Here is a 27,986-nt window from a genome sequence, read left to right as displayed (position 1 = left end):
GCAGCAGCAATCTCCACCTGCAGTCCCTGCTCCGGTTTGAAACTCCTGTCCTTCCAAGCCGCTCTTCTTCCGCCTGGCGACGCCTCCCGGGCCTCCTATAGTCCGCTCCTTCCCTCCGAGGCGACCCGGAAGTTGGCGAGGCTGCCTCCCTCTGCACTTTGCCGTCGCTCGCAGCTCTGCCAAGGGCGCTTCCTGCCTCTCCCGGAAGTGGCCTGACGCCACTTCCTGCTCCGCCGGCCGGGGTGCCGGCCGACTCTCCTGAGGGCCCGGAGCCATGAAGGCCATCGTCCAGCGCGTCGCCCGGGCCAGCGTGACAGGTGCTCCGCGCGGGCAGAGCCGGCCCTCGGGCTGGCGGGGGAGCGGCCGTGGAAGAGCCTGGGCTCGGCCTCCAGGGGCCTCTCCGGACGGGGCGGGGCAGAGTCCCTGCCTGAAACCCTCCCGGGCTGCTGGCACTCAGGGCAGACAAGCCTTTCTCAGCCCGATGCTGTTGAACTACAACTCCCAGCATCCCTAGCTAGCAGGGCCAGTGGTCAGGGATGATGGGAGTTGTAGTCCCACAACATCTGGGGAACCAAGGTTGAGAAAGGCTGAGGTACGCAATACTAAGCTCAGACTCAGCATCATGCAGCTTTCCATGTTAATAAGAAGTTTAATTTTGTTCATTTGGGCCTTAGTAGAGTTTCCTCTGCCACAGATGTTAGAATATTTAGTTTAGCTGTTGCAGTGATCACTTGCCACTGTAGTCTTGAAGGGCTACTGTGCTCTCTACATTTCATTTCCCGCTGACCTCGGTATAAGGCAGCTTCCCATCTGTGCTCCTAATAGTGTAGGAAGTTCCTTGAGGACCATGCCGTGCCTTTTAATCCCTGTGGTTGTGTCTGCATTGCTTTGGCAACAGGAAGCTGGCATGGAAGGGTTAATTAATTAATTAATTAATTGCATTTGTATATTGCCCTTCATCCGTAGATCTCAGAGTGGTTCACGACATAAAATTACAATATATAAAAAAAGACAAAATCAAACCAATAACAAGCCACCCACTCTCAATTTTCTCCTGTTTTTCCCCTTGTGTGAATAGGGCAAGCTGCTGGATAGCAGTTATAGAGACTTGATAAGCACAGGGTTGCATCCATATCATCTAAGCAGACGATGTCCTAGAAGTTGTGTGAAGAGCATTCCAAGGTGTCATAACGTTTAAGGAAGCAATCTTTAAATCCCAGCTTGGGCTTGGTGGGCCTGAACTGAGTGGTGGAGCTGCTGCCACTTGCAAAACACTCCTGCTCACAGTAGCCATGGTTGAAGCTGGGAGGAAGGCAATAAAGCTGCCAATTTATTTATTTATTTTTTGCTGTGTGAGCTACAGGCTGCTGCAGCAGAATGGCCAGAATTTGCCCAGTAGCTGGACTGGCTTAGGATTCCATGGGTTCTTGGCCCAGCTCCCACCCTGGGGGTACTGGTGTACCCCACCTTTTAGGACAAGCCCTCATAACACATTTGAGCATATTGACAACTAAATGCATCAAACTAAAAAAAATCCCTTCCAACTCTATGATCCTGTTATCTTTTTGCCCATACCTGTACTGACCTCAGAAGTTGTAGTTTTGTTTATATTATGTTTTTATGCTATGTTTTACTGCATACTACATACTGTTAGGCCTACAGACAATTTTAAAATAAATAAAACATAGCAGGCTAACACCAAAAAAGCTATAAAGTCTCTAAGGCCTCTTAGGAAGTCAAGAGTTATAATCATGAAATTGATTAATTTGTTGTACAGTGGGGCTCACCCACAGCATTGCTTATGAGCCTGTAAGGTTAGGCAGGGTGTAAATGTAAGAGAATAAATAAATATGCACTATGTATTGTTGCCAGATTGATTAAGTATGAATCCTGTACATAAAATACCTCATGCAGAAGGATAATTTTGATAGATGTATTTTTTCTTGCCATTCTAAGCACTGTGAGAACTTTATTAGTAAAATGTCTCCCTTTGTTTAGCTGTAAGAGTATTCTGCTTCTGTATTGAATGAGGCAAAACCCCCCACAAGAATGTGCACGAAAAGAATGATTCATAAATTGAATTATATATGTGAATTATATATTCAGCATAAAATGCTAATAAGCAAAAAGCAGACAGAGTAGCTAGCATAAAGCACCCATTTCCAAATACACCCTTCATCAGTGTATATACATATTGCTGTAAAGCCAAACACATAAAACAAGAATTAATATCTGTTCAATATACCATCTATAAACATTTTAAAACCATAGGGATATGCTGATATAAATAAAGCATCTATTACATACCAATCTTGGGCCAGATCACATAGCCATTTGGCAAAGTAAAAAAAAAGTGTTTCCAATAGCGTATGTATGCTTGTTCTTTGGGTCTTGGGGAGGAACACAATGACTGTTTTCTACTTACACTGTCAGACACAGTATGGCTCTGAATAGCAGTTGCTGGGAATCAAAACTGGGCAGAATGCTGATGTGCTCAGGTTTGGTTGGCATAATTCCTATAAGCATTTCGTTGGTCACTGTGAGAGCATGATCCTGGACTAGATGGGTCTTTCACTAGTACTTAAGGGACAACAAACCACTGGCAATAAGTTGGTTTCTTAGAATCAGAAACTTTTAAAACTCCCTATAGTTTGCTAGGATATATAATTGCATGTGACAAGTTTAACCTATTTTTAAAAATTCCCCTGCAGTTGGTGGGGAGCAAATAAGCTCCATTGGACAAGGCATTTGTGTCCTGCTGGGTATCTCAGTGGAAGACACTCAGAAAGAGCTTGAGCACATGTAAGTCAATCTAAAGTATAAAACTTTTTCTTTGTATTGTGCTTATATAAATTTTACTTAATTTTTAACAATTTGGCATACAAATGCTAATTTTCTTTGTTCACTCATATGAAATATTCAGTCTGGCTTCTAGTCAGGCTTCTGAATTAACTAGCAGTACGCTTCCTGATGATGTTAGTTACTGAGCTAGGATATAAGGGCTCAGGCAGTCCTTAGGACAGTCTTTCTCAACTTTGTATCCCTAGCTATTGTTGGACTACAACTCCCATCATCCCTGGTCACTGATCCTGCTAGCTAGGGATGATGTGAGTTGTAGTCTGACAGCATCTGGGGACCCAAGGTTCAGAAAGACTTCCTTAGGGTACCCTGGACCCAAGTTGTTCAGAGCTTTGTATATTAATACAAGGACTTTGAATTTGGCCTGGTAACGCGTGTGCAGTCAGTGCAGATGTTTTAGTAGAGGTGCATGCTGTCAGCTATTTGTTTCTCATCAATCTAGCTGCTGCATTCTACATGACCTCGAGCTTCCGGACCAGGCCCAAAGGCAACCCCACATAGAGCACATTGCCGTAATCTAGTCTTCAGTTTACTAATGCATGGACTGCAGTGGCCAGGCTATCCCAATATGACTAGCTGGCAAACCGGATGAAGCTGGTAAAAGATACTACAGGTCACACAGATCACTTGGGTTTCTAATTACACAGGAATACCCTCTTGCTATATATCTGCCCCTTCAGCAGGAATGCAATGTTGGCTAGTCCCTGCATTAAGGCACCTAGTCCATGATTTTCACAGCCGTTCCCAGTTCAGCTGGTAAGGAGAAATAGAACTGCGTGTCATTGGCATATTTACCACATCATGCTCCAGCCTAATAACCACTCACAATGGCTCATGTAGGGGTTAAATATTACTGGGAACGAAAGAATGTCTGTGAAACTCCATAGTAGAAGTGCTGGGGGATGAAGAGCAGTCCTTGAATGCTACTCTCTGGACCCAACCATGCAGGTAGGAACAAAGCCACTGTAATACGGTACAGTGATTCCCAAACCCATTCTGCACAGTTGGTCTAGGACAATGCCATGGTCAATGGTACCAAATGCTGTTAGTCACTGAGAGTAGCAGGGTCACACTCCCCCCCACATCACTCTCTTGAGTCATCCATCAGGCAACCAAGGCTGATTTCATTTCTGAAACCAGGCCTGAACTCAGGTTGAAATGGATCCAGATAAACCTTTGATTTTCTGGATATGATGACAAAATATGGAATCTTCAAGGTCTATGAATATTTTCTTTATTCCATATTTTAAGGCTGTAGTTCCCCAACCCCGCTTCATATTTATGTGGAATTGTAAGAATGATCTGATTTTGAGACAGGGACCTTTCTTTTTTTTTATAGAATATTTATTAAAGTTTTCAGAAAATAATACAATGTAAAAGGAAAAAAGGAAAAAAGAAAAAATAACAACAAAAATACAAAAAAGAAAAGTACAGAAATACAAAAGTACAAAAATAATTAAAAACACATAAGATTTCCATTACTTATTTTCTTTTAACTTATTTTCCAGACCTCCTCTTACCTCCCTTTCTTGTATTCCAATTCAACTTGTTAGTTCAACAAATCCTCACCATTAATTTATACTTATTTCTGGACCTTATTTTTCATATCTCTTAAGCATTACAGCTGGAAACCACTTAATTTCTGTCCAACATCATCCTAACATTCATTAATTTTACAATATTTCTGCAAGTAGTCTTTGAACTTCTTCCAGTCTTCTTCCGCCGACTCTTTTCCCTGGTCTCGGATTCTGCCAGTCATTTCTGCCAGTCCCATATAGTCCATCATCTTCATCTGCCATTCTTCCAAAGTGGGTAGATCTTGTGTCTTCCAATATTTTGCAATAAGTATTCTTGCTGCTGTTGTCGCATACATTAAAAAAGTTCTGTCCTTCTTTGGCACCAATTGGCTGACCATGCCCAGGAGAAAGGCCTCTGGTTTCTTCAGGAAGGTGTACTTAAACACCTTTGTCATTTCATTATAAATCATTTCCCAGAAAGCCTTGATCCTTGGGCACGTCCACCAAAGGTGAAAGAATGTACCTTCAGTTTCTTTACATTTCCAACATTTATTATCGGGCAAGTGATAAATTTTTGCAAGCTTGACTGGGGTCATGTACCACTTGTACATCATTTTCATAATATTCTCTCTTAAGACATTACATGCCGTAAATTTCATACCAGTGGTCCATAACTGTTCCCAGTCAGCAAACATAATATTGTGTCCAACATCCTGTGCCCATTTAATCATAACAGACTTCACCATTTCGTCCTGAGTGTTCCATTTCAGCAGCAAGTTATACATCTTTGACAAATTCTTAGTTTTAGGTTCTAACAATTCTGTTTCTAATTTTGATTTTTTCCACCTGGAATCCATTTTTTTTGTCCAATTTGTATACCTCCATTATCTGATAGTAATGAAGCCAGTCTCGCACTTTATCTTTTAGTTTCTCAAAGCTCTGCAATTTCAGCTTGTCTCCCTCTTGTTCCAAAATTTCCCAATATTTTGGCCATTTGGCCTCCATATTGAGCCTTTTAAAAGCTTTCGCTTCCATTGGTGACAACCACCTTGGGGTTTTATTTTCCAATAAGTCTTTGTATTTTATCCAGACATTAAACAATGCTTTCCTGACAATATGATTTTTAAATGCTTTATGTACTTTAACCTTGTCGTACCACAAATATGCATGCCACCCAAACACATTATTAAATCCTTCTAGATCCAAAATGTCTGTGTTCTCAAGAAGCAGCCAATCTTTCAACCAGCAGAATGCTGCTGATTCATAATAGAGTTTAAGGTCTGGCAGGGCAAATCCACCCCTTTCCTTTGCGTTAGTTAATATCTTAAATTTTATTCTGGGCTTCTTGCCCTGCCAGACAAATCTTGAAATATCTTTCTGCCACTTCTTGAAACAGTCCATCTTGTCCACAATTTGCAATGTTTGAAACAAAAACAACATTCTAGGCAATACATTCATCTTTATAACTGCAATTCGACCCAACAAGGAAAGCTTCAAATTTGACCAAGTTTCTAAATCTTTTTTCACTTCCATCCAACATTTTTCATAATTGTCTTTAAATAGATTCCCATTTTTAGCTGTCATATTTATCCCCAAATATTTGACTTTCTTAACCACAGTCAAACCTGTCTCATTCTGAAAGCTCTCTTTTTCAATTGCTGTCATATTTTTCTCTAGAACCTTAGTTTTTAACTTGTTCAGTTTAAATCCTGCCACTTGACCAAATTCTTGGATTAGTTCTCAAACCCTTTTAGTACTAGATTCTGGCTCCTATAACGTCAATACTAAGTCATCTGCAAATGCTCTCAATTTGTACTGTTTAGCTCCGACCTGTATACCTTCAACCAACCGGTCTCTTCTAATCATGTTCAGCAAAACCTCCAGGACCGATATAAAAAGCAATGGGGAGATTGGGCACCCCTGTTGTGTCCCTTTTTCTATCCCCTTTTTCTATACTCTGAACAAAAAGCCAAACTAATTGTAAATAATGTAGTGACGGAAGAATTTAGGATAGAAAAAGGGACCTTTCTTGTCTTTTGGTTTTCAACTTAGGGTTAGAAAGATTTTAAACCTGTGTGTGTTTGAAGATCAAAGTGGCAAACACTGGTCTAAAAGTTTAATGGACCTTTCATGTCTTTTGATTTTCAACTTAGGGTTAGAAAGATTTTAAACCTGCGTGTGTTTGAAGATGAAAGTGGCAAACACTGGTCTAAAAGTGTAATGGACAAGCAGTACGAAGTGCTCTGTGTCAGCCAGTTTACTCTTCAGTGTATCCTGAAAGGAAACAAGCCAGACTATCATATGGCAATGCCTACAGATCAAGCAGAGTCTTTCTACAACAGTTTCCTAGAACACCTTCGCAAATCATACAAGCCAGAGCTTATTAAAGGTAAGGCCAAATTAAAGAGTTGGATAAATGGGAAAAGCTTCCTACAGCACAATCCTATACATGTCTATTCAGAAGTAAGTCCCATGGAGTTCAATGAGTCTTACTCCGAGGTGAATATGTGAAGAATCTAAATATACAGTAAAACATGTTTTCCTTTTGGTAGCTGCTACTTTTATTTTGCCTTTTCCTATCAGTTAATGGGATCATTATTTCCTTAAATATGTGGATAAGGACCAGGAAAAGTACAATGGCTCCAGAACAAAAACGAAAACAAATAGCCTTTTTGGACTGTTAAAACAAAATTCACAGGGACACTTGAATAAGATTGCTTTGTTAATAAAGTGGAGTATCTGCATATAGATGTGCTGGATGGGAAAATGAGTGGAGAGACAAAACAGAAGCGAGTCACTGCAGATTGCAAGAGGGAGAGGTCAGAAAAGTGCGCAGGGAAAACTGAACTTGTGAAATGACAAGGCTCCCTCTCCTTTCTGCCCCTCTAAAGCTTGCTAGAATTGAGAGCTGGGTGTGTGCTCTGCCATAATATTGCCTTGGAACCCTGGCGCCTGAGAGCAACACACAGGCATGAACTCTTAGCAGAATAGGGCTGGCAGTAAGGCTGAAGGAAAGTAACTAAACTGTTACTTGATTTCCATCAGCTTCACATATGTCATCTGCACCCAATTCCTCTCCCTCACAGAGTAAAGGACTGGTGTGTATGTATGAGCTTGGCTCCAGAGAATGTGCTTCCTGAGGCAATTCCTTGCTTTAGCTATGACCTCCCCCCACCTCGATCCTCTGGTCTTCATGAGAACCACCAATGTTTGCAATAACTTTTAGGTTACTTAAAGAGAGAGCCAGTGTGGTGTAGTGGTTAAGAGTGGTAGTCACGTAATCTGGGGAACCAGGTTCACGTCTCCGCTCCTCCACATGCAGCTTCTGGGTGACCTTGGGCCAGTCCCACTTCTCTGAAGTCTCTCTGCCCCACTCACCTCACATAGTGTTTGTTGTGGGGGAGGAAGGGAAAGGAGAATGTTAGCTGCTTTGAGACTCCTTAAAGGGAGTGAAAGGCGGGATATCAAATGCAAACTACTCTTCTTCTTAAAATTTTCAGGCTTTGTGTTCTCTCTCTCTCCTTCTCTCTCTCTCTTTTTGCAATTAAAATATGAGAAAAAGTTGTTTCCAGGTCCAAGCCCAGTGTTAGCTTAGTCGTTTTGGTCTTAAAATGGTAATGGAAGGAAGCTTTTGTGTTGTTTAGAATGGTGCCCCCAGATTATACAGAGGTCCACTGGAACACAAGACAAGATTCAGTCTTGCACCAGTGGCTGTGATGGACCTTCCTCTCCCTCTCCAGCAGCCCTGTGTCACCCAGTCTGCATCAGAGGGAGGCTGCTGTGATGGAGAAGAGCAAAGGACATTCCTGTTTGTGTGTGCAGTAGTCTGTTGCATAAGTGGGACGTAACAGTTGGATATCACTCAGCAAAACAAAGATACTGCCTTAGATATACTAAAAACAAAAGTTATCCATGCGGTTAATTAATTAATTTATTGATTAATTAAAAGAATTTACATATACAGTATTGTCTTTCATTTCATAATTAATCAGTTCATGTAGTTATCTGGAAATTTATGTATGTATCTTTGTACTAGATTCTTTGCAATTTTGGAAGTGTTTTCTCCAACCCTTCTGCACTCTTGTCTATGACAGAATGTGAGGTGGCTCAGAGGTAGATCAGATCAACACTAACCAATACTGTTTGCTTTCTTTTAATGGACTAACAACTGGTTATATATCTTCAGAAAATTCTGGCACTTGATTGTATGTTCAGTCCTGTTCCTGAAAAACTAACTTCCAAATTAATTTGCTAATAGATATTGGAGGGAAAGCAAATGTTGAAAGAATCCCTCTATCTCTTCCCCACCTCATTAGAAAAGAAGCAGTTAAAGATTTGGAATGGCGGTTGGCTGGCTGGGGAAGCTTCAAGTCACAAGAAAACATTGCTCAAAAGTTGGGAAAAGGGGATAGCTCAGTCGGTAAAGCATGAGACTCTTCATCTCAGGGTTTAGGGTTCAAGCCTCACGTTGGGCAAACGATTCCTGCAATGCGGGGGGTTGGACTAGATGGCCCTCATGGTGATTTCCAACTCTGCAGTTCTATGAAACATGTAGCTTGGCCCTCACTAGAGATCTCTTGTGCATTTTGGAGACTTCTGCCTTATAAAAAAGGCATCACTTCATCCCTTGACAATGCTCTATACCTTTCTTTAGAAGTAGCATATTACCACCATGTCATTCTGTTTAATCTGTTTAATATTGTCCTGTTTTATAGGAAGCATTTGTGCTTGAATGGGAGGAAATAAAACAGTAGATAGAGAAAAATGTTATGATTCAAAATCCTGATTGGCTGTGCAAAGATATAATAACTTACCAAAATTTTTCTTGTGACCTACTTTGTATTCAATGCAATGTAGTTATAAAGGAGATAATGATCTGCTGAATATGTGGATTGAAGCTTTTAGACATAAACATGTTAAAATAAAAGTTCTTGTAAACTGTCAAGTCTGAAAACTAAAGCATCAAATGGAACTCTTCTTATTCACTTCAGATTCTGTTATGATTAAGAACCAGTCTTTAAAAAGTATCACCAGGTAGTTGTGGAGGAATTATATTCTTAGTTTACTTACTAAAATCTTTTCCAAGACACCAGCATCTTCAGCTTTTTTATTACTCTTAAAAGATTTGTAGCTCTTAAAGTCCAAAAGAAAGGGGGAGTAGTAGTATATGAGAAATATAAATACAATGCATAAACTTTTAATTGAAGGAGCAATATTGTCAGTTTGGCAGAAGGAAAACTGTACTGCCACCTAGTGGTCACTAGGCCAACAGCCCAGCATCTTAAGCTAAGTGAAAAAATATTTCCTTGGAACGAAACCTCAGCCTGCAACTTTACTGTTTTATCAGTGGTTACATTAGACAAGGCTTCAAGGGCTATGGATGTATTCAGGCAAAAACTGGCAAGAAGATGGCTATCCCTGTAGTTCTTTGCCACCCCTACGGATGGGGAAAATGCTATTCCAAACAGCATCCCATACCTACAAAAAATGTAAAGAAAAAGAAGGTACCTTTTATCATATGTGGTGGTCATGTAAGGCAATAAAGGCTTTCTGGGAAATTATATATAACGAACTGAAAAAAATGTTTAAAATAACTTTTGTTTTAAAAAAACAGAAGCCTTTTTATTCAGAATTGTAGGTACCGAAATTCCAAAGGAACAGAAAAGACTTTTTATGTATGCAACAACAGCAGCATGGATGTTACTAGCCCAGATAAGGAAAGAAGAAAGAGTCCCTATCAGAGAGGAATGGCAAACCAAGCTGTTAGACTATGCTGAAATGGCAAAACTGACCGGAAAGCTCAGGGACCAAGAAGACAAAGACTTCAAGAAAGAACAGGAAAAAAATTATAATTTATTTAGGAGACTATTGTAAGCAGATGAAAACATTAGCAGGATTTAATCTCACTTGTAGTGTAACAAATACTATGAACAATATGGATAGATATAAAATATAGATTATGAAATAATATGCACTTGAAAATGATGGTGGAAGTCTCAAGATTCAGAGAAATCTCTTTATATGGCTATGTATTTGGCATTGTTATAAAGTTATATTTGTAAAATCAAATAAACATGATTTTTTAAAAAAGGGAAGGAAGGGAAACTGAAAGGGAAGGAGGCAGGTATTTGAAGCTGCTATTGCAAAGGCAGACACCACTGTTACAGAGAAGCTAGAGGAGGGAGTGTTCTGCTATTGGAGGGGAAACTGAAAGGGAAGGCATGCAGGCAGCAATGTTATTGTCCCTCGCAGTTTGAAGGCTGTGACTTGCCCGCTCAATTTAATTGAAACTGTTATCACGAGGTGGATTTAATATTGATTTTGGATTATATATAGCCGCCCAGAGTGGCTGGGGAAACCCAGCCAAATCGGTGGGGTATAAATAATAAATTATTATTATATATATCAATATTTCACCCAGCCCAACTGCTATAATCTTAGGCTAAGAGGATATAGAAAAGATAGTTACAAAACAGGTCCTTTGGCACAATCTTCCAACCGCGGGAGATCACTCTGATTCTTTAGGCTGGTAGGTGGCTGCCTGGGCTCCCATGCCCACAACACATCCAGATGGTAAACGACCCTTTCCTTTGAAGTCTGTTTTTTTATACAGTCCCAGGCAGCGAAATGCCAGTCTCTAGCCCTCAGTGTGCCTCCCTTCTCTATGTTCTCAGCAGTGAGCCAAAGTCTATGCCCCGGTGCCGGCTCCATGCCTGGGTCAAGGCAGATCTGTTCCTCCCGTTGACTCCATTATCAAGGCCACCTGGCAGAACCCCTGTCTTTTGCCACACCTTATAATGGGGCTAAATATATAGCAAAGAAGCATTGGAAGCAGGTGCACCATGCCGTGACGGCCACTATAAAAACCAAAGGTAGTTCTTAGGTAAATGTCCTCTTCTTCCCACTCAACTCTAATTTGATTTTTCAGATGGCAAATTCGGTGAATATATGCAGGTACATATTCAGAACGATGGACCTGTGACTATAGAACTGGAGTCTCCTGCCCCTCCCATTGACCCTAAGCAGGTAAGTTACATTGATGCTTTTCTGCATCTGACGTGTATCTTCTTCTAAAAACAAGACTATGATCTTGTGTATATATTACTGGTGTCATTTTCCAGTTTTTGTTTTATATGCTAATATAGAAAATCATAGATTCCCACCCACTCATACTTATGTATCAATACAGTTTCTGATATGTTTGTAAGTGGGTCCATATGTGAAATGCCCTTGATAGAACCTGAGTTGCGTATGAAGATAATTGGAAAGAAAATGCCATGAGAAAGTGCTTTTAAATTGAGAAGATCAAACTATTAAATTGTTGTTTATTGGTAATAGTTGTTGTAGTAATGGACCTGGTCTTTAATGGATGCCCATAACATCTACAGTGTGGATTTAGGATTGTTTCTAAAAATTAGCACTACTTTTGTTTTTATTAGTACTCCTTTTGTGGCATCTGAGAACAGAAATATTTGACATGTAGCCATATATTTCAAAAGAGATGCAGTTCATCAGCTTCAGATTTTATAAAACTTTCCCAAAGCTGTTAATCATATTTTTTGAAATTAAAATATTTATCCAGTAGATCCAAAGACAGCAGGTGTCATTATGTTTCATTTCATTGGTTCACCCACTTTTACCTCATTTTTTTTTTACATGCAGTAAAAAGAAATGCTTGTGTGGTCTCTGTATCTAAGTCTCTCTGTCACCATATGCTTCTTTTTGTTCTATTTTTATTTCTCATTACTGCTTTATGTTCCTGTTATACTGTTTGCATATCTGTAACACATTGCACACAAATCAGTACTCTTTTCCTGTAGGAAAAGAGAACAAATAAGGGAATAATATACAGGTCTCACAAGCAAGCTGAGCGTTTTTACTCAGATTTTCTTGAAATGGCATATTGTCCCCTATCCTTTTGAAAGTGACTACATTCCTTGTAAAAGAGAACTGACTTAGTGTGGCAAGATGAGCCAGGAAGTTCAATTGAAATCTCAGGTCAGCTGTGGTTTCACTGAGTAGTTTGCCCAAGGTTACTTGGCAAAATGAAAATAATGGCTTGCCTTACAGGGGTTGGGGCTTTGGGTATAGGTTACTGACATAATGTGTGCAAAGCAATTAAGAACACTATATGCATACAAAGGCTGTAAATCTACAGTTACCGTATTTTTCGCCCCATAGGACGCACCGGCCCATAGGACGCACCTAGTTTTTTTTTGGGGGGAAATAAAGAAAAAAAAAATCATTTCCCCCCCCAGGTGTGGGTCTGGGGCAGGGGAAGCTCGAGCTTCCCCCGACCCCAGCCCCCAGAACAGGTTGCTATCCGCTAGCCGTGGGAGAGCGCTGCGCGAAGCCCAAAGCTTGGGGCATGCTGAGTTCAGCGCACCCCAAGCTTCTGGGTGCAGGCAAGGTCTCCGCTAACCGTGGGAGAGCTCAGCACACCCCAAGCTTCTGGGTGCAGGCAAGCTCTCCGCTAACCGTGGGAGACCTGCGTCTCCCACGGCTAGCGGATAGCTTCCTGAAGCCTGGAGAGCGAGAGGGGTCAGTGCACACCGACCCCCCTCGCTCTCCAGGCTTCAGCGAAAGCCTGCATTCGCCCCATAGGACGCACACACATTTCCCCTTCATTTTTGGAGGGGTAAAATTGCGTCCTATAGGGCGAAAAATACGGTAGTTCTGTTGAATTTGTTGGCACTTACTTCCAAGTAAACATGCTTAGTATCAGTGTGTAAGTATTAAAGCCAGAAGTGGACCCTTTCAGAATTGTAGATGATGATACAGTGGTGCCCCGCAAGACGAATGCCTCGCAAGACGAAAAACTCACTAGACGAAAGAGTTTTCCGTTTTTTGAGTCGTTCCGCAAGACGAATTTCCCTATGGGCTTGCTTCGCAAGAGGAAACGTCTTGCGAGTTCTTGCGAGTTTGTTTCCTTTTTCTTAAAGCCGCTAAGCCGTTAATAGCCGCTAAGCCGCTAATAGCCGTGCTTCGCAAGATGAAAAAACCGCAAGATGAAGAGACTCGCGGAACGGATTAATTTCGTCTTGCGAGGCACCACTGTAGTATATAGGGATACCAATTGGCTTTCTTAGGACTAAAGATTCCTGACCCAAGCCTTCCATTATGCAATCTTTATTAAAACAGATACAGGAGCAGTTAAGATATAACATCAAACAGTGGTTTGAAGTTGCATGAATAAGCAGTTCAGAACATTCAGGCTCTCCTAGTCCCCCTCCTTCTTCCATTGCATGCAGTAATTCTCTTCCTCCTATCCTGGTGTAAGGGGGAAACCATGCCTTGCTGTTTGATGTGAACTGGTAATCTGTGATCTGCTTCAAAGGCAGTGGACATCTGTTTGTCAGGTTGAAGAGGGAGTTTGTGAATCTAAAGTTCCCAGCTGGCCTGATCTGCCCTGCTGTACATAGACACAGCAACAAGGAGCCTCTTAGCATAGGTGTGTGATCCATATAGGCACAGGTAATTGCCACCCTCAGTAGGACCTACTAAATTAAAATTAAAAGGTAAGGTCCAAGCTATCCATATTGATACTCTGCTGCTAGGGGCCCATAGAGCTGCTAGGAGCTCATGGATACATTTGCAACCTGGAAAAACTAGTGGGCACCACAGTTTTGTATGCACTCACACCACTGCTCTTTCACCAGCAATAAGGCTTGGAGAAATATCATTTTTCAAGCCTAATGTGGGGAGGAATTCTCCTGGAGAATGTAGCACTAGTATTCCTTCCCAGTGGCAATATCCAGGAATGGCGCCTCCCCCTACAATCACAGAGTTAGGCTAGAAAAAAGCCTTAATTGGATCCAATTATTGGAACCAATAAAAAGGCTTTTTTCAACTCTTAACTGCAGCAATAAGGGCAATTCTAGATGGGAGTTGTAGCTGGGGAAAGAAAGAGTAATCCTTTACTTCCTAGCTCTCCACCTGAAAGTATCCTCCTCAGATGTACGTTGGCTTCAAACAAGCCTTGTGTTGGCTAATTGCAGCAGTAGCTGTTTTCAGTGAGGTTGGGGGTCACAGAATTGTAGAGTTGGAAGCAACCCCCAGGGTCATCTAGTCCAACCCCCTGCAATCCAGGAATCTCAACTAGATCATACTTGACAGATGGCCCTCCTCCTATCTCTGCTGTAAAAACTCCAAGGAAGGAGAGCCCATCACCTCCTGAGGGTGTCTGTTCCACCGTCGAACAACTCTTGCCATCAGAAACCTCTTCCTGATGTTGAGTCAGAATCCCATTTCTTGTGACTTGAAGCCTTTGGTTCAGGTCCTGGCTTCCAGAGCAGGAAAAACATGCTTGCTTCATCTTCCATGTGACAGCCCTTTAGATATTTGAATTTGGCTCTCACACCTCCTCTCAGTCTCCTCTTTACCAGGCTAAACATACCCAGTTCCCTCAGTTGTTCCTTATAAGGTTTCCAGACCCTGGATCATCTTGGTTGCCCTCCTCTGCATGCGTTCAAGCTTGTCAACACCCTTCTTAAATTGTGGTGCCCAGAACTAGACACAACATTCCAGGTGTGGTCTGACCAAGGCAGAATAGAGTGGGAGTTGTATTTTTATTTAAATTGTAGTAATTGGGCAGGATTCAACATTGTGCTATGGTGAACACAATGAAATTTAGTGTGAAAATTGCAGCTTGCCAGACAGAATGATCCCCCCTCCCTCCCCCCATGCACTGTTCTGGAGGTTCTTCTCACTCCCCACAAGCCAATTTTGGGGAGCTCCTGGGATGAAAGGGGGCAAAAACCTCGTTGTGCATCATCCTCATGCAGATGATTTTGTTCTATAGCCACTTAAATGGCTCTATGTTCTTTTTGTAAAGTGTTTTGACTTTGAGGTGTTTTACAATCAAGTGGGATATAAATTGTTTGAAATAAAATAACTAAAATTCAATTTAGTTCATGCTTTCTGATTCTGCTTTGTTGGCTAATTGAAAACTATGGTTTAACAATTCAAATATACCATACCACAAGTTTCCTTAACCATGGTTCATTGCAATGCGAGAATGAGCGCAAGTATTTTTTCTTTACTTTACAACTTAGTATGATGGCACTGAGCACACGATTGATTTTACAGCATATTGAGAAGGGGTGATGTTGTGGCAAAGCCTTGGCATTGTTGGCTGCTAGAGTGAGCGAAATTGTGGACACGGTGGCAGTCATTGGTCATATCCAGTGAATGCATCTGACTTGATTTAAGAACATTAACCAGCACCACATTCTCACTCATACTTGGGAGGAAGCCCCCTTGAACAATACATCTGAGCGCAAGGGTGTGGTTTAGAGGGTGGAGTGTTGGACTCGGATCTGGGAGGCCAGGGTTTGAATCCCCACTCAGCCATGAAGTTCACTGGGCGCCCTTGGGCCACTCACTTCTTCTCAGCCTAACCTACCTCACAGGGTTGTTGTGGGGATTAAATGGGGGGCGGAACCATGTACGTCACCCAGAGTTCCTTGGAGAAAAAGGTGGGATATAAATGCAACGAAGAAACAAATAATCCTAGGCTTGAATCATCCTGCAATGGTAGGGAAATACTCTTCAAGTCCACCCAAAGAAATTAGATTGGGGGGGGGGGGGAGAGAGAGAGAGGTTGGTCTGCTGCTTTTAAGAGATCCATCATGAATGAACATTTTGATCTCATTGAAGCTTATGTGATTTACATTCTCTGTGACTGGGCCTTACCTTGGTAACTGTTGCCAGGGGAGCCATGTACACAAAGAACAGTCATTCTCCATGACAGTGCTAAAAGTTTTAGGGGCTCGTTTAATTTTTCTCTTTTCAAAGCAACCCAAACTCTCTTATTCTGATGAGATTCTTTTAATGTATTCTACTGTGTTTCAAAGACATAATTTACTTCCCTGTGAAGTTCACACCAATTGAAATAGATTTGAAACAAAAAACTCTTCATGGTCCTCCTGAAGGACTTTATATCTAACTGGAAATGCTTCATTGTGACAAAGAGTGATGTTCTAGGACTTAAATGATGATACCTGGGGGCAGAGGAACCTCAAGGAGGACTGCATGTACTGAAAATGTACCACACTCACTTAATACTCCTAGAAGAGGAATATTAGTTTGAATTTTTAATGCCCATTCTGCAATAGAAGTCTTAGAATCATAGAATCATAGAATCATAGAGTTGGAAGAGACCACAAGGGCCATCGAGTCCAACCCCCTGCCAAGCAGGAAACACCATGAAGCAGGAAGTCTTAAACTGATCCTGTTTGTTCTTATTGTCCATAAGGAAATCTACTATTTCTGACCCATATTTTGGATGCGCAGCCTGAGATAAGGAAACAGGGAGGTGCTGAATTGTCAATGAGTCTGTTGTGCTTTTAAACATCACACATCGTTATGCAGCTAAATAGGTGGTAATAACATCATTTTAATTAGGTGTGAACGTTGCCAGTTAATTTGTGTTTTGAGTAGGGGTTTATGTTATCAGTTCACAGGAACATCTTGCCTGGAGTAAATTTTGAAGTTAGTATAAATCATTTTTAGTTTCTTGACAGGGCACCTGGGGATGGATTTGTCCACTGAGAACATAGATAGGCAAATAATGTCTTGGTGTATTGACTCCATGGTAGTGTCAGCTGCCTGTTAGACTAACTGAAATCCTTTTGCATGGTGATGTCTTAATATATTCAAGGACAAGGTAAACTCAGGAGAGAAGGGAATTCATACTTTCCTTATGTCTCTGTATTGGTATCCTGACACCCTTCACAGTCATCTCAAGCTTCCAGTCTCTGCTAGCTATTAAACTTCTTTGCTTCCTACCTGACTGTAGCTCCTTGCTTGTCTATTGTTGCACACCTTTTTGCATTTATTTTTTTACAAAAACAGAAACCTTTTACTCTGGTACCCTGATATAGGCAAAATGTGAAGTTACTTTCTCTGTCTTATTTTGAGTAGTCTCTGGGGATAAAGTGGACCTCAGCACAGATGTTTGGTAGTTTCAGTGTTCATTTCAGCAAAAGTAAATTGCACCCTTGTAGCTAAGTAAGTAAAGCATAACTTTTTAGAAAATTGAAAAGGTGGGGCGGAGGAAGGAAACATCACAGGACAACTGGCCCCTTAATTGTTGAGGAATACAAAGAGTATGATGTAACTCAAGTTTGCTTTAAAAAAAAAGTTAATAAAGTTTTACAAATATTTCAAACAGATGCCGGAAGGGTTAACAACTGTTACTTAAGATAAATGTCTATGTTACTAAAGAAGGCTTATACTATTGGAATACTGTACACATGGTAATTTCATTATATCATGCTGTAATTTGTGTTTGTAATTCATTTTTTAAAAGACAAAATATCTGTCGTTTGCACAAATCCCAAGGTTCCGTAGCAGTAGGTGATTCTCGGCAGAAAATTAGATTTGGTGCATAATCTTCCTAAGAGATGCCAAAGTTTAAAGTTTTTTGTTTTTTTAATGCAGTGGTCTGTTCAAAATATTTTCAGTGCTGCTGAGCTGCTTCAGTCTCTAGTGTGCATTTATGAAACTTCTTGTTTTGTTTTTCAGCTGGCAAAACTTGAGAAACAGCAGCAGAGGAAAGAGAAGACCCGGATGAAGGCACCCTCTGAATCAAGCAGAGAGAGAAATGTTCCCAGAAGTAAAAATGATCCTAGTGCAAGCAGTGGGGCTGAGGGGGATGTGTCTTCGGAAAGGGAACCATAACTTATGAAAAGCAGGTTCAGGTATGGACTCTTGTTTCCCAGCTAATATCTTGAACTCACTCTTTGCATGCTTCAGTTCAGGGTGAAGGGGAATTCATAGGAATGCATAGTTCCTAATATTTTCAATTATTTCCTTGGTGTTTAAAAACACTGAGCTACATCATGATCAACTCTCATATAATCCAGGGATGAGAAGAGGGTAAGTTGGTCTTCTGCAGGGATGTGGGATCTGTAGCTCTCCAGATGTTGCTGGTCTACAACTTCCACCCTCCCCGACCACTGGCCATTTTCACTGTAGTTGATGGGAGTCTGTCAATATTTGGGGGAAAATAAAACGAATGTTGGACACCGGTTAAACCTACATCTACCCAATCTTCCCCTTTATTTTTTCTCTTTTCTCTTTCTTGCCTACCCCCTCCTTCTACCCTTTCTTTTGTATAAGGTTGGTAACCTCCTAATTGACCCTATTATAGGGCTTATACCCTTACATCTCTAATAAGCGTTAATTTCACTTATGCCCTTGAAATGCATTGGCTGTTAATGATCTAAGTGGATATAGAACTTAAAGAGTTTAAATAACACTTGAAATCAAAGTTTTGGACTTGAAAAATCTATAATTGTAAAGTGTAAATAATACTTGTATATATTAAGAGAAATTTAAAAATTAGGGGAAATCTGACTGATTGAATTTGTAAAAGTGTTTCAATTAGCAAAATCTCGATCTAATAGATTAAGTGGAAACTTACATATTTACCCTCTGATAACCGGAATTTGTTAAGATTGTGCGCCCTCTAGGGGAGAGTATAAACAATTCAAGAAATTAAATTTGTGTTAAATTTGTGTTGAAAATTAAGGATAAAACAGGAGAGAAGTAGAAACGGAGAAAATGGCTGGAAAGAATGGAAAAAAGATAGGAGGAACACCATCAGAGAGGAAAACATCTCGACAAGAAGAGATTAAAGACTTAGATATCCTATGGTTGAAAATAAAGGAGGAATTTAAACAGAATGAAATCCACATGGAAAGAAAGCTAGGAGAGATGCATGAATTGATTGATAAGAAGATAGAGGGAGCGGTAGGCGAATTGTCAAATAAAATAAAAGATCTAACGGTTCGATCCAAAACTTTAGAAGACTCAAACAAAAAAACACAAAGAGAGATGAAAGAACAGAGGAAGGAGACAGATAGATTAAGAGAGAATTTTGGAGAATTGAGTAGGAGCCAAGACCAGGTTTTGGACAATTTAGCAATGACGGAAATGAAACAAAAACAGTTAAACTTAAAGTTCAGAGGAGTAGGAGAAAAAACTAATGAGAACATTAAAGAAAAAATGATTAAAGAATTGGCGAAATGGTTAGAACTGAAGGAAGAAGAAATTGCACAAACGATAGACAATGCCTTTAGAATAAAAGTAAGGTCTAATCAAGCAAAATCGAAAAAGGTGATAGGTGACTGTTTAGTGATATTCAAGTCGATAGAGATGAGAAACACAATCTTAAGAGAAAGTTACCAAAGGAAGTTAATAATTGAAGGTAGACCAATTATTATCTTTAAAGAAATACCAACCAGGCTTCTACGCAAAAGAGAGGGTTACAAACAGTTAGTAAACGCTTTGAAAAAGAATGGCATACAACATAGATGGGAATTCCCTGAAGGGATTTCCTTTTTTTATAAAGATAAAAGATTCAAGATTACGGAAAGCCAGGAAGTGGGTAAATTTCTCTGTAGATATGAAAGAGAGCTTGGGAGGATGGAGGAGAGATATAGAGGGAGAAATGGAGATCCAGAGGAAAGAGGAGATATAAGAGAGAAAAGAAGGGAACAGGAAGAAAAAAGAGGGGAGGGAGAAGAAGAGGAAGAAGAAGGAGAGGGGGAGGTAGAGGAAGAAGAAGCAGAAGAAGAAGAACCAGAAAGTAAAACCACTAGAATCTAAAGTGATAATTTATTGGTCTATAAGAAAGTAAGCGTAATAATGAACTTGAAAGTTTTATCATGGAATGTAAATGGTATGAATGAAAAAACCAAAAGGAATAAAATTATAAGTGTCCTGAAAAGGAAAACACTTGATTTAATTTGCATACAAGAGACACACGTGATCAAAAAGCATAAACATATTTTGCTAAATAAAAAATTGGGAATAGAATTCATAAACTCCACGGTGGGGAAAAAAAGAGGAGTAGCAACATATGTCAGTGGAAAATGGGAACCTAAACTGATTTATAGAGATGATGAAGGAAGGATACTGGGAGTACAAATTGACTTCCAGGGGGAAAAACTCAATGTGGTAAACATATATGCCCCAAACTCAAACAAATTAGAATTTTATAAGAAGTTAGAGCAGGTCCTACTAGAGTTAGAAAGCAACAGGACGATATTATTGGGAGACTTCAATGCCGTGCCGGTGCCAGAAGTTGATAGACAAACAGAAAAGAAAAAGCGCAACCAAGGGAAACTACCAAGATCATTTGAAGATTTGGAAGAAAATTTCGATCTAATAGACATCTGGAGACATAAACATCCATTAGAGAAACAATTCACTTTCTTCTCAGAAGCACATAAAAGTTGGGGCAGAATTGACCAAATCTGGATCTCAAGAGAACTTACTTTAAGAACTGTAAAATGTGAAATTCAACCGAGAACCCTCTCTGATCATAATTCGATAAGGTTGGAGATAAAAGGTGTATCACAGGAGGGGTTCAGATGGAGATTGAATGAATATTTATTAGACAGTGAAGAAATTACTGAAAAGGCCAAAGCAACCCTAAAAGATTACTTCGACCTGAATCTTAACACAGAAACAAATATAGAGGTAGTTTGGGATGCCAGTAAGGCCGTTTTAAGAGGGTTCTTCATCCAACAAAACAATTATAAGAGGAAGATAAGAGAACATAAGAAAGAGGAGATACTTAATCAGCTAAGAGTTTGTGAGAAAAAACTAATAGAAAATCCGAGAGATGAACAAAACGTACAAATGATAAAAATATTACAAACACAATACTCAATGTTAACAAATCAAGAAATCGAATGGAAAATCAAGCTAATGAAACAAAAATACTTTGAATCAGCTAATAAAACGGGTAAACTATTGGCCTGGCAATTGAGAAGAAGGCAAAAACAAAATGTGATAAATAAGATAAAAATAGAGGAAGAATTGATAGAAGATCCAAAAAGAATAAAAGAAAATTTTCTCAAATTCTACGAGAAACTGTACAAAAAAGAAGATGAAGATTTAGTTCAAATAGAAAAATATTTAGAAGATTGCAGTGGGAAGACCATAACAGAAGAAGAAAGAATTCAATTAAATAAACCTATAAAAATAGAAGAGATCCAGAATGCAATAAGAAAAATGAAATTAGGGAAGGCCCCGGGACCGGATGGGCTGTCTGCCAAATACTATAAGGTTTTGGAGAGTCAACTAACACCAGTGCTTTGTGACACTATGAATAATATCCTTAGAGGAGGAAGAATACCAGAATCCTGGAGAGAGGCCCATATTACGCTAATCCCTAAACCGGTTACGGATAAATTGAATATTAAGAATTACAGGCCGATATCATTATTAAATAATGATTATAAAATCTTTGCAGAGGTCATGGCGAATAGATTGAAAAAATGTTTAATAAATTTAATCCACAAAGATCAAGCAGGATTCCTCCCAAATAGGTTTTTGAAAGATAATGTAAGACATGCTATAAACATAATTGAATATTTGGAAACTAAAAATGAAGTACCTGCGGTGTTGATATTCATAGACGCAGAGAAGGCATTTGATAATGTTTCTTGGTCGTTCTTACTAAAAAGTATGGAAAAAGCTGGGATAGAGGGCGAGTTCTTGAAAGGTATAGAGGCAATATATTCGAACCAATCCGCCAAATTGATTATAAATAACAACTTTACAAACACATTTAGAATTGGAAAAGGGACAAGACAGGGATGCCCCCTCTCCCCGCTTCTGTTTATTATGGTATTAGAGGTGATTGCGAATAAAATAAGAACAGTACCAGAGATTCAAGGGATTAAAGTAGGAATAAAAGAATATAAACTAAAAGCCTATGCAGATGATCTGATGCTATCCTTGGAAGAGCCGCAAAAAAGTATTAGCAAAGCGCTGGAAGTATTGGAAGAATATGGCAAACTATCCGGCTTTAAATTGAACAAATCAAAGACAAAAATGATGATTAAGAATCTGGGAAAAGACGAAAGAGAAAAATTAGAGACAAAACATGGAATTAAGGTGACCAAAAAAATAAAATATCTAGGAATATGGCTTACACCAAAAAACATAAATCTAATTCAAGACAATTATTTAACAACGTGGAAAGAAATAAAAAAAGATCTAGACGTCTGGAACAGAATTAAACTTTCGTGGATAGGTAGGATGGAGGCAATAAAAATGAATGTACTCCCAAGAATGTTGTTCCTGTTTCAAAACATACCAGTTATTAGAGGTTCCAAAATATTTAAGGATTGGCAGAAAACTCTTTCGAAATTTATATGGCAAGGGAAAAGGCCAAGAATTAGATTCAAATTACTTACAGATCGAAAAGAAAGAGGGGGTTTCTCGGTCCCGAATTTAAAATTATATTTTGAGGCCGCCTGCCTTTGTTGGGTTAAAGATTGGATAACTTTGGAAAACACTGACCTATTAGATTTGGAAGGATTCAACAATAGGTTCGGCTGGCACGCCTACTTATGGTCAAACAAAGAAAAGGTACACAAAGGGTTTTCAAGCCATATTATTAGAGGACCATTATATGAAGTTTGGGAGAAAAACAAAAAAATTCTAGAATGGAAAACACCGTGGTGGTTGTCACCAACAGATATCCTAATAATTAAAAAAACAAATATGGAAGGGCAAAGATTGACTTACGAGGACCTACTGATAAGATCTGAAAGCGGCTGGATATTAAGACCATACGAAGATCTGAAAGGAAAACTAACAGGCTGGCTACAATATCATCAAATAAATGCAAGATGGACGGAAGATAAAAAAGTAGGAATAAATGAAAAGAAATCCAAATTTCAAATAGAAATAATTGAAAGCAAAATTAAGTTACTATCTAAAATGTATGACATATTATTGGAATGGGACACTAAAGATGAGGAAGTTAAGGATGTTATGATAAAATGGGCGATGGACCTGGGATATAATATAGAATATGAAAAATGGTCAAAATTATGGAATAATGGGATAAAATTTACGGCGAGTGTTGCAATTAGAGAAAATTTAGAAAAGATGATATATAGGTGGTATATAACGCCAGTAAAATTAGGAAAGATGTACAAAACAGGAAACAAGGCCTGCTGGAAATGTAGAATAAAAGAGGGTAACTTCCTTCATATGTGGTGGACGTGTGAGGAAGTGAAGAAATTTTGGGACTTAATTTATAATGAGTTAAAAAAAATATTTAAATACACCTTTCCTAAAAGACCAGAAGCCTTTCTATTAGGAATTATTGGGGATGAAATCAGAAAAGAAGACAAAACCTTGTTTCAATATTCGACAGCAGCGGCCAGAATACTAATTGCACAAAATTGGAAAAGTACAAATATTCCAACGGTGAGGGAGTGGCAATCTAAATTATTTGAATTTGTTGAATTAGCAAAAATGACACAAAAAATTAGAAACCAAAAAAATACAAAGTTTATTGGCGACTGGAATAAATTTATGGCATATATAGAAGGAAATCATAGAAACTTAACAACTATAGCAGGTCTGTTATAAAACTTACGATGTTTAACCCAGTAACAATACCAGCTGCAGAAAATGGAGTTTTTTAATTAAGAAAACCGAATCCAGCAGGGAAGGAAGTCAGCTTGTATGTTCGAAATGGTTTTTGTCATGCATATCTGTTTTTCTGTCTTTTTTGTTTTGTCTTTTCTTTATTTTTGGTGCCTTTTTAATTTTTTCGCTCTCTATGTATGGGTTTTGATATTCTTGTTGGTTGTAAAGGAAATTCAATAAAAAAGAATTTAAAAAAAAAATGAATGGGATGCATCATGATGCACAAAAGATTTATTGGGGCAGAAGGTGAAAACAATGAACCCTTATGATATGCAGGGCGCGATCCCACTGGTCAGTTATACCACAAACAGCTCATGCTCAATAGTGACAAAGGATGCATCATTTAGGTTGCAATTATCCCAATCCATCTCTAGGTGGAGTTGGTCAACCAAGGCCACGGTAACGTTGTTTTTGCCATGCAGAGGCTGAAAGCCAGACTGGCAGGAATCCAGAAAGCTGATAGAGTCCAGGTGTGCCCGAAGTGATCAGGCTACTCCTCACTCAGAAACCTTCCCCAAAAAGGGAAAGTTCAAAACAAGGTAGTAGCTGTTTGGAGAATCTGCATCCTGGTTTGTGTTTGTTTTTCTTCAGAGCAGAAACTAAGCAACCACAGATTTGATGCCATAAAATAGTATCTAACAAATCCTTCTCCCTTTTTGTGGCTGGATTTTATTAACTTTGAGTGGACATTGGCCCCATTTTAAAGTGATTACTTGGGAAGAATGAAGTTGAAGGAGATTTAAAAGTTGTAACAGTTACTTGGAAAATGGGGGGTGGGGGTGGAATAAGGTAATAAAATGAAGGGTCCCCACTGTTATGTTGAACAGGTTTCTGTTTAACTAACATTAAATTTATCTGACACAATCTCTTTCACCCACTTTCACATGCCACCTCCCTTAATCCTTTCCCCCTTAGGCTGATGAGATGGCTACTCTACTCTGACCACTCCACATGTCCCTTGACCTCCTGACTCCCAGTTGCCTTCTCCCCCATTTTTATTGCCTTTCAGCCACTATGTCATCAGCCAATTTTTCTCTGTCCCTTTCCTTATTGAACACAAACATGCCATCACCTTTCCTATTCTAAAAAACAACAACCCACAACTGAGAATGGGTTTTACTTTGCTAACCAGCAACCAATTTCATCTGTGAAAGAAGTTGATATTTCAGATATCCTTTTCTACCACTTCATTTGCAAATCCAAAGGTTGGTACTCTGGCATTCATCCATGTGCCAGAAGTGGTTTAGTCCTGCTGGCCACATGACCTGGAAAAGCTGTCTGCGGACAAACGCCGGCTCCCTCGGCCTGAAGCAAGATGAGTGCCACACCCCATAGTCAAATTTGACTGGACTTAACCATTCAGGGGTCCTTTACCTGGGCTACCTTTGATACAGTTGATCATCCTCTTCAGCTTGACTTCATCTGTGTTGTAGATATCTATGACTATTCTTAACTGTTTCTTCCCCTTCCAGTCTGATCACTGATTTGTTCCCACTGGGCGAAGCTCCTCTTTAGCCTTTCCCTTCTCTGATTGATTCCTCAAGGTTCTTTTCTTGGTTTTCTTCTATTCCTATTGCACTCTTTTCTTTGTGGGGGGGACAAATTATTTCCAGTATCCTATGACAACATCTAGCTATATATCACCATTTCCTCCCCTCTGTCTCGTGCCCCTCTCTCTGCCTGCTCGTTGTATGTTTCCTCTCACTTGTTATGACTAAATCTCTTGTTCATGCCTTGGTCTTTCTTACCCCTCCAGATATCATTCTTATTTCTATCCCAAACTCTTCTGTGAGAATCTATCACTTCTGTCTCCCATACTTTTCTGTTTAATTTTGTATAGCAAAATTAACCTTTTGTAAAAGGTAAGAGTGGTGGGGATAAATGGGCCAATTTCAGATTGGAAAGAAGTAGAAGCCGGTGATAGTTTGGCTGTGTGCTGTTCATGCCTTGGATTAAGGATGAGGTGTGGCTTGGCACGGTTGCACACTTTACGCAAAATGTGGACCATTAGACATTGGTGTGCTTTGAGAGGGACTGAAATCGTGAAAAATCAAGCTACTGTGTTGGGTGCATCCTCAGTTCCCTCTCTTTCTGCCAGTATATGGGTTGTGACATCCTGGTAGAACGAATAAGAAACCGCCAAGTATTTCTTGCTGCTGCCCATGTGACAGCTGATAGTCATGCAGGAATCCTGGAAGCATCACAGTTGCTAGAAAGTACAGTTTTAATCAAGGAAAACTTTGCCCCAGGTATCAGAAGTGTGGGAAATCCTGCTAATGAGTAATATATAAATAATATTTCAAAAGATTAACAGTTTTCAAACTGATGTTTAAAGTGAAGCTGTCTCCTTGTTTATTAAGGTGAGGAAAAGCAATGGCAATATAAAATAATACTGTGTGTTTGGTGAATATCAGCTCTCCCTCCATGTCTTGTGATACTCCACTTCTTGCTTTGACAGAAAAACTCCATCAGAAGTTTCTGGCAACCTTTTCTATTCATTAGCTGACAGCACTCAATTCCGACACGAACAAATTGGGACAGAAAGAGCATTTGGAACAGAGAAGATGTTACGGACCTGCACCATTCAGGAACAACTAAAGGGATGTTACCTGTCTCCATTGCTAAAATGCTTAAAAGTGGGGGTAGTAGAGGACATTTTTCTGGTTTTCTAGTTCTTATGTTGTTGTTACTGAAGTGTGCCTGCCATATCTGTCTGGTTGGTTCCCATGTAAATGGGAAGTGATCAGATATTCCACATGGTTCTTGGCACACATCTACAAATGCTTTTGTCATGGCAAGTGTCTCTACCTACTTCTTGCAGTGAATATGGCAAGCCCACTTGTAGTGGGGGAGGGGGGTTGGAAGATTGGGGGCAGAGGATGACCCTGCAGCTGTCCTGTGTTCTGGATAGGCTCCTAGCACATTGGAAAAATAGTTTCCCTCCCCCAATCTCAATTATTGGAGGGAACCTGGCTCTTCAGTGTTGCGCTGCACTTAGTGTGGCCTTCTCCAGGCCACTTCTTGAACTTGGAACTGGGGAAGGGAACAGGGGCTTGTCTGTAACCTCATGTTGAGCTCCAGAGGCACTTGGAACCCCTTCCAAACTCAGAATGATGTTAGAGCCATCTGACATTATTCTGGTGGTGTGGGTAGTGGACTCCTTTCCATGCCACCAGGAACTATGAGAAGATGCAGGCCATGCAGAAGGGGCCTCCACTGCAACTCCTCCCAATCCCTTCCAGAAACCGGAACAATGTTGTTATGAGAGGGTCTGCAGCACAGGCTCCTCCTATGTGGCATAAGGTTTTTCCTGCTGCCTTGGTGATAGAGGGAGGAACTCTCTGCAGCAGCTCTTTCATCAGCATCATGTAAGAAGAGGGCCATTGTTACTGAATGAGGAATGGTGGTTTTTTCTGTGCAGGTTGTAGCAGTTCTGCTTGTATGAGCTATTGATCATATGCTTCGGTTTTATAAAATCAGGTTTTTTTCCTTACATTTTCACTTGGAATCTAAAGAGTAAGCTTATATTTTGATTCTGTTGGTGTGATGTCACTCGTGTCTCTTTTCATAGCCCTGTATATGCCTGTTGTATTGTCTATGTGTGTCTGGCTGTACAATTTGTGGGAAATAATTGAATTTAAATGAGACTGATTAGCCTGTTATTTATTTATTGTGAACAGTGTGTGTCTCTGTGTGTGTGTCTTTTAAACTTTTTGACAGAGAGAAAACCTTTAATAAAGTGTGCCTCCTGAGTACTTCTTCTGCAGGATGTCTGTTCTTTTAGGAAATTCAGTGAGGCTTATCCATGCCAACGGCATGGCGTATCAAAAGTACCTCTTAAATCGGTATTTATACATAAGTGTGTCACAATCAGCCTTCTCAAAAAAGCTTTGCCACATTTCTTTCATGGGGTACATTCAGTATGTCACATTGTTCTGGCCACTGACTGCCAAATTACACATTGAATGCAGACATACGTAACTGTAGCTCTTAGACCTCCTCCGCCCCACAGTATTTCTGCACTTGAAACCCAGTGGGGAGGAAAGCTGCAGTGGGGGTGGATTTGGAACAGGAGAAAGGTTGAACACTCCTTTACCACCTGCTACTTCTGCACTCCCAGAAGCCTTTTTCTCCTCAAAAAGG

The 27,986-nt window shown here is 40.0% G+C and overlaps 1 protein-coding gene across 1 annotated transcript; it reads left to right on the top strand.

Annotated features, from left to right (window-relative positions):
- The first annotated feature begins 180 nt into the window (after positions 1-180).
- Positions 181-27,598, top strand: DTD1 (D-aminoacyl-tRNA deacylase 1). The gene is made up of 6 exons (XM_079983692.1): positions 181-317; positions 2,712-2,802; positions 6,530-6,765; positions 11,305-11,402; positions 17,904-18,079; positions 26,302-27,598. Exons 1-5 carry the CDS (start codon positions 275-277, stop codon positions 18,057-18,059), a joined length of 624 nt encoding a protein of 207 aa, XP_079839818.1. The 5' UTR covers positions 181-274; the 3' UTR covers positions 18,060-18,079; positions 26,302-27,598.
- The last annotated feature ends 388 nt before the right edge of the window (positions 27,599-27,986 follow it).

This window comes from Podarcis cretensis, assembly GCF_951804945.1.
Source record: "Podarcis cretensis genome assembly, chromosome: 7".
NCBI classification, from domain to species: domain Eukaryota; kingdom Metazoa; phylum Chordata; class Lepidosauria; order Squamata; family Lacertidae; genus Podarcis; species Podarcis cretensis.
The sequence above is the reverse complement of the archived record's forward strand: the minus strand, read 5'-3'. Positions and strand labels throughout refer to the sequence as shown.

Coding starts and splice junctions, on each gene's coding strand:
- DTD1 (XM_079983692.1), top strand. CDS start 275: ATGAAGGCCATCGTCCAGCGCGTCGCCCGGGCCAGCGTGACAG. Junction 318..2,711: donor CGCCCGGGCCAGCGTGACAG/GTGCTCCGCGCG, acceptor ATTCCCCTGCAG/TTGGTGGGGAGCAAATAAGC. Junction 11,403..17,903: donor CTCCCATTGACCCTAAGCAG/GTAAGTTACATT, acceptor TTTGTTTTTCAG/CTGGCAAAACTTGAGAAACA.